This window comes from Gavialis gangeticus, unplaced genomic scaffold (genome assembly GCF_001723915.1).
Source record: "Gavialis gangeticus isolate Ggan-Ray unplaced genomic scaffold, GavGan_comp1, whole genome shotgun sequence".
Lineage (NCBI taxonomy): Eukaryota > Metazoa > Chordata > Crocodylia > Gavialidae > Gavialis > Gavialis gangeticus.
In genome coordinates, this window is record NW_017729009.1 from 7,589,685 (window position 1) to 7,601,135 (window position 11,451).

At 44.8% G+C, this 11,451-nt stretch overlaps 1 protein-coding gene across 1 annotated transcript in view; it reads right to left on the reverse strand.

Moving 5' to 3' along the window:
- The window catches only part of PREX1 (phosphatidylinositol-3,4,5-trisphosphate dependent Rac exchange factor 1), a 165,563-nt gene that overhangs the window by 63,633 nt on the left and 90,479 nt on the right, over nucleotides 1-11,451 (reverse strand). Inside the window, exon 17 of the mRNA XM_019509731.1 lies at nucleotides 9,834-9,976. Within this exon, the coding sequence (XP_019365276.1) occupies nucleotides 9,834-9,976 (143 nt within the window). The remainder of the gene's footprint in view (nucleotides 1-9,833; nucleotides 9,977-11,451) is intronic.

Here is an 11,451-nt window from a genome sequence, read left to right on the forward strand (position 1 = left end):
TAAAGTGGGAGATACCAAAGGGAAGGCTCAGTGGAAAGTTTGCTAAGCCTGATTCTTCCCAACAAAACATTTTTCAGAACTGCTACTTAAGCATGTTCAGTACAGAGAGTGCCTTGGAAAATAAGGACAGTGCTAATAAGATTTTGTGCTAGGACTGAGTAAGTAACATGTATTTCAGCCAAACACACTGGATACTTTTTTGCCTCAAGTTTGGGACTCAGTTGAAAACTGCTAGGACTGCTCTCCCAGCCAGGTTGTCATTCTCACTTGGAGAAAAATACTTGGAGATACAGCCTTATAATTCCCAGTTACGTTAATGGGAGTCATGTGGCTGAAGACCAGCAATATAAACCTGTTAGAAGAAGAAAAAACCCACTAGGCTGAGACAGGTTATTGGGGGGAATGCATACCTTGAAACAGGTCTACTGGAAACAATGCTAGCTCTTACTGAAAACATATCCTAGTATTCTCTGATAACGCGGCAAAAGTTGCAATCGCACACACATGATGAGCAGTGACTGTTCTTCAAGGCAAAAAATTGTATTCTTCCAAACGTGCACTTATGACCCATATCTTAAGAACAAGCTTCTCTTTCTAATGCCCATGGATGTTAAGAGCAAACTTCACACAGTGTCATACACAGAGGGTTTGATTTGCAACACCTGAGAAATTGAGTGCTACATGCACAAAAACATGCCTAGTTCTGTGAAAATACCACTGTTGTGCACGGAGATCTTTCATGTGATGTCATTTTTCATGACCTGCCTGCCCTTCTCAGTTCCTAAATAGGACAAAAAGAATTCCTTAAAAGCAGAGAGGGGGGAAATGCATCCATATTAAGAACTTTATGATATCGTGATGAAACCATTGTATATGCCACTGCTGTTTCATAGTGGTGGTGGTGTCATACTTGTTTCTATTGTATATGCCACTGTTTATGCCTAAAGTTCCAAAAACTTTATTCAGGGACTACTTTTATTGCTGCCAGGCAACACAGAGAAAGCTGTGATGTGTTTGTTCTCCACATGATGAAAGAACAATACTTTACAATTCTTCTAGAAGATAACACTTTTTAACCCTAAGGATCCCAAAATATTTAAAGAAACCTTCCATATATACTTTTATCATCATTGAAATGCAGTCATTCTGGGGCATAAAGCAACAGTTGTCTAATACCAAACAGCAACAGCATGCAGCAATACAGTACAGAAAGTAAAGAAGAATATCTGATTGAAATGGGAGAGGAAGTTTAGACAGGCAGAACAGATTATAGGGGAGTTTAGCCAGGACAGAGAGAGAAAAATATCCTGAGAAGAACCTAGTATACTTGTGTCTGATACATTTGCTTTGTTTGCAAGAAGAGGGATATAAAGTCCACCGCTTATTTTACCACACACTAGTAACTTCTCTGTAAAATCTTATTACCACTCAGAGCGGTTACATGATCTGTTGTTTGCTTCCTTCTTTTTGATCATTTTAACGCATGAGTTTGAAACTGGGATCTGCAAAACAATGCACTGGTTTTCCATGCTGATCAGATCAGTTGTCGGCTGCCGACTCCTCCTCTTTACTCCTAGCCACTAAATTCCATTAAAAAGCCAACTAAAAATATTGGAATACTTCCCTTATACTGTTTTTCTATTTAAGCAGGGATGTCATATGATTGTGACTGCATGGAGAATGGTGAAGGCATGGTTATTACAAGATGGCTCATGTTACAAAAAATGGAGAACCACTGCTTAATATAATCACTGTAGTCGACAATATCTTCAGAGCACAGTATAAAAACCATCTGCTCATACCAACTCTTTCCTGAAGTGGGGCTATGAGAGAAGCCATGGTTACCATTTAATGCTATTTTGACTCTGATACCGGTGAACCCATTTTGAATAGTTAAACAAATGGTGTCTGTTGATACAGTAGTAAAAAGTATAAAATACAATACACGAAAAATAAAAATATAATGAAATAATCTACTTTGTGTCAATGCCTAAGAAGCTGGTATGGGTCAAATAAGCAAGTCGTCTCTAAACAGAGTTTTTTAGACCTTTAGCCTCTTTAACAGATGGCTCCTGGCAGAAAGGACGATGGCTCTTTGGGATCAGACAAAAGCAGAAACTGCAAGTTTATGCTAAGGAAAATTTGAGAGACAAAACCTAACGGGCAGTGTTTGCCTTTGCTCACAGAACTTGAGACACAAGTCAAGCGAATCAATTTGGTCACAAGCCAACATGAAAATATGTTGACAAGAGAAAGAGTGGCATCATGTTGGGTTCATTGCATGGTGAAAAAGCCTGCTCGTCAGCCAGAGAGCCTCCCTTCAGGCTGTACCCGTGTTAACCCATCCTCGCTCCCAGGACATAAGGTTGCAGTATAGCCTACCTGAATAAACAGTTATACTGAATGGCTTGCGGCTTCATTTATCTCTGATTGACCTCTATGTCTGCCAGATGCCATACACAAATCCACATGGACTAAACTAGCTGCATCTGCTACTCCCCTCACATACATACTTCCCAGTTGCTATAAGCTGGTTATACAATTAGAAAGTGTGGAAGCATGTGGAGGAGCTCCTCTCACTTCTACTGTGTTTTTACTTCAACACTGTTCCCTCTGGGCAAATCCCTGTTACTAAGGCTTTCTTCCAGTTTTCTAAATTTGGCCCAATAACTGTATTTTTAAGTCAATCTTCAGTTATTAATTCTGAGTCACTTTTTCTTTTCCTTTTTTAACACTGACCTATGTCAGCTTATAATTCAGTTCCCATGAGTCTCCAGCGAGCAAGACTTGCTGCATAGACATCCGTGGATACGCAGCTCAGCAAAGGATACGGATATGACTGAAGTAAATTAACTAAAAGCTGCAAATATACATTAGTGGGAGAACTCCTCCAGCGTAAACCCAGCTCTGCTCTAAGTCTTGCTGAATGAAGCACTTGTCTTTGAGCTACTACGCAGAGCTGATCAGGAATTTTCCGACAAAGCACAGTTTGGGCAGAAAATGTCAGTTTGACCAAGTGTTTTACAAAAATAGATTGGGTTCAGTGAAATTGTGAAGGACCCCCGACTCCTCCCTCCACCCCTGGGGTTATTGGGCGTTTGCCTGGTTTTGGGCTACTTCACCTGGGAAACTGCTGGGGATGCCAGGACCTCAAAGGATCCATGGCTCTGATCAGTGAACAAGATTTTGAAATGTCAAAATTTCCCATTAACCAGAAATGCCAAGACTCAGCCAGCACTCCTGCTGTAAACTGTAATGGTACCGTCCTCCCTGGCAAGGAGAAAAAAGAAGCCAGGTTCCTTCTGGTCTGTGATTTCCAGACTGGACTGAATAGAGTATGTTAAAGGCATAAGAGATGCTACTTTTTACTTCAGTGTTTCTTAGGGTTTTCAGTGACCGAAGTTATACCCGTATCACCATCTCCACTTCCCCAGGATGACAGATGCCTTTAATTATCCATTTGCCAGCCCGGCTCTTTTGGAGCTCGGAGAGCTCTGTGGGGTAGTCTGTAATTAGCAACTCTCTTCCCGAGGTGGTTTGTAAATCAAGGATTTTGAATTCCCCAGCTTGAATAGACGTTGGTAGGCTGGTGTAATGAAAGGCAAGAGAGACGTTCTCTTGCAGAAGCTGTAGAGAATGAGGTAATTTTATATTAACGCAAAACACAAGAATAATTGTCCTGAAATGGGTAAAGAGTGAAGAGATTTTATCAGTGCGTGACTTTAGTGGGACTTTATTTTAATTATGCAAATTACTATTTATATATGAGCGGAATAAGAAAAACATATCTTACTGGGCGTGTCTACACGTGGTATTAGCATGCATGAATAAACTCTGGAGCAATAAGCTCCACAGTTTATTCATGTGCAGAACATGGAGCTGGGTTGGAGCATCCCCAGCTGGCAGGGGGCTCCAGGGGTCAGCCTGGGCTACTCCCCCCAGTCCAAAGTGCTGCAGAGGGGCTGACTAGGGCACGAGGGAGCATCAGTGAGGGGCTAGCCGGTTGGCAGCCTCCGCACTGAAGCACCCTCGTGGCGCAACCAGCCCCTCCAGTGTCTACAAGTGTGCCACTGCAGTTTTTTACTCTGCAGCAAGACAGTACTTGTATTTACAAGTACTATCTTCCTGTGGAGTAAATTAGTTTACTTCAGCCTAATAAGGGCATGCATGTAGATGCTGGGACGTTTGCTGCGCAGCTAATTAGTCAACGTGTCGTGTAGCCAGGTCATGCAGCTCAGGTAGCTCACTGTGTCATAGCTTTATCAGCCCATCTCATAGGAATGCCATGGTTTTTTGGACTGTCTCTCAAAATTGCAAAGATAGACATGAACTAATAATGCCATCTAGCAGCTTTGAGCTTAAAGTCTTGGACAGTAAAGTGCTACCTAAGCAGAAAAAGTACAATTACTATCAAGTACTAAGTAGAATTAGTTCATAGTAGAATGGTTTTTGAACATGGCTCTAAGATAGCAGTCCTCCATGAGTCAGGTCAGTTATGGTGTTCTCATTCTGAAGTTGTGAAAATTGAGACACAGCAGCGATGGGTGTTTACAGATGTGCTCCAGGAGCGTGTGGGTGGTGGGAGTGGGGAGGGCAGCACTTTAATTACAGCGGCTCTGAGAGCCACTCTAATTAAAGCACCCAGAGTATCACGTATATCAACATCCCCATGCTGAAAAATGGTGGTGGGGGCACTTTAACTAAAGGTCATTGAATGAATGATACATGTGATGCTTGAGTCTGCTGGAGCATGGTAATTACCACGCTCCAGCAGACTTGATTAATCGAGTAATTACACCACATCAGAGCAGCCACCTCCCTGCACATGTACAGGCGCCCTAAGCAACTAACTCACTCTATGCTTAGAGCTCATTATCAGTAACAGGATTAAAGCCCAGGTCTTCCCTGCTCAAAGTACTAGCTCCTGTCTTTCTTTGAAACTGGCACTAAAATGCTAGCAGGTGATATTTTTGGCATAGACTTACAATATTTTTTAGCCTCCTACATGACATAGGGCCTTTTGAAAATGGGATCATGTCATTTTGAAAAAGGTACCAAAGGAGTCTGGAGGCTGTATCTCAGTAATGATGCGGGAACCTCTGACATCTTCCATAAGGATCGGACAAAGGATGGTGGGAAAATTCTGGTGTCTCCCAGACACAGACAGGACACTGGGGGCAGGGCAGGGAGCAGGCTAAATAACTTATAAGTTGCATACAGCATTAAATTTCTGAGAAACAAAAATAAGTATATTTATATCCCTGAAAGATTCATAAGAAGTTATCAGCTCTGGGTCTTCTCTTGTGCTAATGCTAGACCTGAAGAGCAGAGGTCTAGATCAGGGGTCAGCAACAGTTTTGGGCCGAGTGCCAAACCCCCCCCCCCCAACCTGGATTTGAAAGATGTTGGCATGCCAGGGGTGGATGGTGGGGTAGCTGTAAGGAGCCTGATCCTTGTTGGGGCACCACAGCCCTGGTTCCTTCCCTGCCGGGCTCCCTGCAGTGTATGTGCAGCTGCTGCCAGCAACGAGGCGGGCCAGGGCTCTGGGCCCTGGTGCAACTGCTTGCAGACATGTGGTCATGTCTTGCGAGCAGCCCAGGCACTGGGCAGGCCCCTGTAGCCCACCATGGAGCCCAAGCAGCTTGCAGCAGATGGTCACAAGCTTGCAAGCAGCTGCACTGGGGTCCAGAGCTGTTGCTGGCAGCAGTTGCATGCATGCCTTGGGAAGGGGCTGGCGCTGTGCCACCCCAGGCCCCCTCCCCACTGTGCGCTCCAAGGCATGCATGCATGCAGCTACCACTGGCCACAGAACCCAGGCTGCTCACGGTAGGGCTGTGAGCAACCTGGGCCAGCTGTGGTGTGCTCAGCAAAACAGCCTCTCATATCATGCTCTGGCATGCGTGCTGGCAGTTCCTGACTCCTGGTCTAGATCCTAAGTTAATAAGGAATGCTGTGATACTGATACAAGCCTAGTATCTGCAGGCAGTCTGAAGGCTTAATTCTCTTGAACTATGAAAAGAATCCTGTATATTTTTCCAGCATGCCAAGATTAACATCCTCAAATCAAAAACAATTGCACAAATAAATTAATATAAAACTTTGTCTGAAACCTGTCTTTTTTTTCCAACTTGGAATCACTTTCCTTCAGCAACTGCAATTTTCATTTGTCAGGAGGCTTCATTTGTTTTCTTCCTTACAGGGAAAGGTCATCTGAGATAGAGGACTAGATGAGTATGCTGAGTTTGTTCCCGTTAAACAATTTAGATTACACGGCTGAAGCACAGTGCAGTTAAAAGCCAACACAACCTTCACTGTAGCCCACAGAGAACACCACAGAAAGAATGAATTGATGCAGAAAAGCCCAGTTAAAACGGCACCAAGATGGGGACGCTCTGCAGACAGAGCAGCATACGGATTCCAGCTACTATTTATCTGCTGTGCAGAGCTTGTCTAATAATTCAAAAAAGCAAGGCACAAATATTTTCATAAATAACTGTAATATGTTTCTTTTGCTGTTCTTTGTGGCATCCTTTTCTTCTCAAATATACAGGGCAGCTGCTGATTTATTTGTGAACCTGTCAAGTGGCTAATTACTCATGCTAAAACTGAGCTTCACTGCCAATCTGGGCCAGTAAGTGTGTTGCTTTTTATTCAGTGTTTATTATTTTGTTACTAGTTTCAAACTGTCAGCTCTCTGGGAAGGGAGTGTACCCTTCCAGTGTATCCTTCTCTGTGTTAGTATCTCACCTAGTACAATGAGACTTTGATCTTGATCAGTGAAGTAACTCGCAATTTGGTGCCCTGGGCAGTGCATGGGATATTAGGAAGAGTACCTACGTCCTCAAACAAGGGCTCCTGCAAGTGTGGTGGCAGCGAGGGAAGTGGCACGGGCTCCCTACAGGGCCACCATTCTGGTGCCCCGCTCCAATCAGCTCCTAGGTCACTGCCCTGCTCGCACCCGTAAGTTTACACAACTGGTCTTGACTGAGGCATTTGGGAACTAAAAGAAAAGCAATCATTTTTAGCAATGATAAATATTTCTGCTGTTTTTAAGCCTTTCAGTTCCAGTTATGGAGTGACTTAGATCAGTCAAGTTAACGAAAGCAAATAGACAAAGCAAATGATTCGCAGAGTCTACAGGCTGAAACGGTATTTACATAGATGTAAACTAATGATAATGCAGTAACAGAAGCCAGGATCAATCAGATCTGCCCACCGCTGAGTTTTAACGGGCTCTCTTATTTTGAGGGTTAATATATTGCTTTTGTAAGGCACTTGCCCTTTTAAACAGCAGTCCATTGCACTGGAGGAAAGAAAAGTGGAAGAAATGTGCTGCTTCATCTGTTTTCCCAAAAAACTCGCCTCTCTTCAGAGGGAAGAAAATCAAAGGAACTTGAATCAAGATTGCTTCCTGTGGATGAATATGGAATTGATCTCTGATTGCTTTGCAAAGTGCAAGAAACAAGCCCAGAGTGCAAGTATTTGGAGATTAACCAAATGATACCTTTAACAGCTTCCTTGTATGAAGAACGTTCTATGAGAATGAATACAATAGCCTGACACACAGATCCTTGACACTGCATACAGGGAGAACAAGAGCTAAAATATCATTATACAGTGCTCCCTGGAGGTAAGATAGCAGCAGGAGGGAATAGTTTCTGTGAACCACCAAGGGAAAATCTTCCCTGCTATAATGGACCTCTGGATCTTTTTTTATTGTTGTTAATCCGGCCTTTCTTCTGACTCCTGAATTCTACCAGAACTTGAAGGAAGAGGAGTATGGGCCCTTGGCCACCAGTAGTGAATGGTGTCTCCTGGACAAATAATGTCCATGTCTGAACAGAAAAACTAGTCCTCGTGGAGTGTGTGGGGATGTTTTAACTGAATGGGCTTCATAGGTAGGGTGACCATACATCCCAGTTTGGCTGGGGCAGCCCCGGATTCCATAGGCCCATCCCAGCTGGTTGGTTAAAAGTCCCAAGCCAGAGTCTGGCAGGAAGGTAGAGTGGCATGGTGTGCCAGGCAGTGGGTGATCAGGCATCACTGATGCTGTGTGGGAGCAAGGTGGGTAGACTGGAGTAGGCAGCACCCCATCCACACATGCTGGGCCCTGGGTGGTGCCTGCTTCAGTCAACCTGACTTATTCCCACACAGCAGCAGCAGTGTCTGACTACCCGCCAGCCTGGTGCACCATGCTGCTCCACCTTTCTGCTGGACTCCAGCTTGGGACTTTTGACCAACCAGCTGGGACCAGTCTATGGAATCTGGGACTGTCCAGGCCAAACCAAGATGTATGGTCACCTTATTCATGGGGTACAAGCACTGGTTTAAGGGTAGCATGAAGAATACTAGAGGTGCATTGATATATCAGTCTATATCATAGCAGCACTAATAAAAGGAAAATCAACATTATCAGCAGTTGACTTTTTTTCACTGATGTAGCAGATAATGTTGCCAATAAATGCCATGTGCATGTGCGCAGCTGCAGCATGCATGCAGCCAGGAATGCAGCCTGGCAGCTTAGAGAGAAGCATTAGACCATTAAGTCTGGGGTGGAAAGAATGTGGGGGAGGGAAGGGGCATGTGGAGGGCTGATCGAGGCTCCTCCACTGAGGAAGGGAGTGGAGCAGAGATAGGGGCAGGCACTGCCCAGTCAGGGTGGGGCCTGTGCTAGGGCTGTGCTTAGGGTGGGCAAGGCAGGCAACGATGGTGGCACTGGGAGGGGGGCCACAGCAAATTATGAGGTGGCTGTAGTCCCCCCATAGCTCCCCATTCCCAGCATTGCCACCTCCTGCCGTGCCTTCGCCTGCCAGGAGAGCAGCCTGGGCCCAGCCCCCACACCAGGAAGAGGCTGGCACAGCTCCCAGCCCCACGCCAGCAGCAGGCAGCCCACCCTTGCCCCAAGCATAGATCTGGTGGGCACATGCCCTCCTGTGCCTCCCCTGGGAGTGCGCACAGCAGAAGGAGCTCCCCCCATCCCCCCTCCAGATAAGTCGTGGCTCCATCCCATGCCCCGCCTGCCTGTGCAGCACCTGCCCCTGTCCCGCTCCCTCCCTCACTGTGGGGGCCTCAATCTGCCCCCCTCCCCTCTCCCCTCCCCCCACACCTCTTCCAACAGACTTACGCACTGGATGCTGCACATCGGCAATCGGATTGGTATCAGCTGATATGGCTGGTCAATAATTGGCCATTGGCATCAGCCCAAAAAAATCTTTATTGGTGCACCCCTAAAATACTATTTAAACCTGGAACATGATATTTTTGGGTCCCATATATGAAATTCAGATGCGACTGATACTTGATCCAGACATGTCCTGAATCTATCTTTTTGAGAGCTATGCAGTCACTCTGATGATGACTCTCAAAAACATGATTCTCAGACATTTTTAGACGACTCCAACCTAATTACAATTCCCAGGCTGGTTATGCCATTCTGTGTTCCAAATGTCTAGGGTTTTCAACATTTTTTCATTTGCAGGTCCCTGAAAAATTTTGAATGGAGGTGTGAACCCCTTTCGAAATTTCAAAGGGAGGTGCAGACCCCTTTGAATTGTAAGTGTGGCTAGTCACACACTTTTGGTTGATCATAATCAACTTTCATGGATCCCTCAGACATACCCTGTGGACCCCCAGGGGTCCATGGAGCACAGGTTGAAAACCACTGGTCTAGGGCAATGCTCAAGAGAAGAATTATGATGAATCAAAGTCAATTGCAAGGTACAGTTGGGGAATGTGATTTCCAACCAGATTATTCATTCTCCTATACTGTGGCATAAATTTATGTTCGTAGAAAGATAAATATAACAGTGCCTTAAATTAAATGCATCTCTTACCAGCAGACTTTTTGCTAGGATGTTTTCAATGAGTTTGAAGTCATTGCGCAATTGCTTGCTCTTGGAGCTTGTACCCTCCATCTCCTCATCAGCATAAAAGCGGAAATAGAGGGATTCATCCTTGAATTCACTCTTCTCCAGGACTGTAAACCAAAGGTAAGGACACATGTATATACATGTACACAAAGAGAGAGAGAGAGAGAGAGAGAGAGAGAGAAAGAGAAATCTAATTACGTCTTGATCTTTACAGAATGGAAACCACACAGGCTATTGCACACTCTGGGCACACTTTCCTCCAAGCTTCCTGGTAGATCTTGGTCTCACGTTTGGATCTCCTGACACACAATGGAGCCCTTTGGAAGAAGTGTACTATGTAGCAAATTATTAAGCACGACTTGCCTGATGGTGGTTGATATTAGTCTTAAGTCTGAAAACCCCTAAAGGGTGGAAAGTAAATGTTACTTTCAGTCTGAATTGGAATGATTCACTGCACATATGTTGAATTGTATTTAGTGGTCTAATAAAGTAGAAAGCCATATGAATATGGTTTATTTTCCTGGCGTGGCATCTATATCACTGAGGAGAACAATGGGTGGGCTCACGTCTCTGGCAGCCATATTGTCCTTGAACTGCTTCAACAAACAAGGGAGAGTCCACTCACTTTTGTTGACAGCATGTGTGGAGAGTTGGGCATGAAAGAGTGGTGCACTAAGTGCTTAACAGCAGCTTTATAAGCCAGATCCTAGTTTCCAAAGAGCACCATAGTGGACATCACCCTCCCCATCACACTGAGCTCTACAGCTTTAAAACATACTCATTTCCCCTCTTTTTTCCATCCCAGCCCTGGTTGCTCATATCCAATGGGCCTACCCTTCGCTGCAATCCCTTTCTGTACAGAGCACCTTTTTCATGCAAGACTTCATGAAACCTCCAGAGCAAAACTTTATGGCCACTATTCAGCTGCAATCTGGAGAAATTCCCATCGGTAAACACAGGCCCATTGTGAGACTTACAAAGGCCAGTCAGCTCCACACAACAACAACAAAAACTGGCTTTCACAGTAAATTAACTTCTTAGCAGAATCTCTCTCCTTCAGCAGTTTTTTGATTGCTTGTTTGGCTGGGATATGTAGAATTGGATTGGATGCAGCAACCTCCTTGGACGATCTGTTCCATCTTCTAGGGCCATATCAATGGTAGCTCCTATTACAGCCCAAAGAAATCTCTGGATAGTCCCTGATCCAACCCACAGCAGCATGCTCAGTGCTTTCCACTCCTTCTCCCCTGCTTCCAGTTCCTGATTCACCTTTACTGAAGTCTTTTCAGGAAAGTTCTGTTTGTCTTCATATATATTTGGAAAACATGGTGTTTGTATGTGGCAACATACTGTAAACCCTCATGGTGGTAGGAGCAGACCCAAAAGTCTGCTAGAGAAAGGAACGCTACAAAATACATTCTCCAACTCTGCCACCAGGTTTGTTTGTGTGTGTGCATCTACGCTTGCAACCAATGTGAAGCAATAAACTCTGGAGCAGTTGGAGCCAGAATCAACTACTCCCAGAAGCAGCATCTACATGTGCGTCCAGGACAGCAGCAATTTGAGCCAGGGCAGAGCAGTT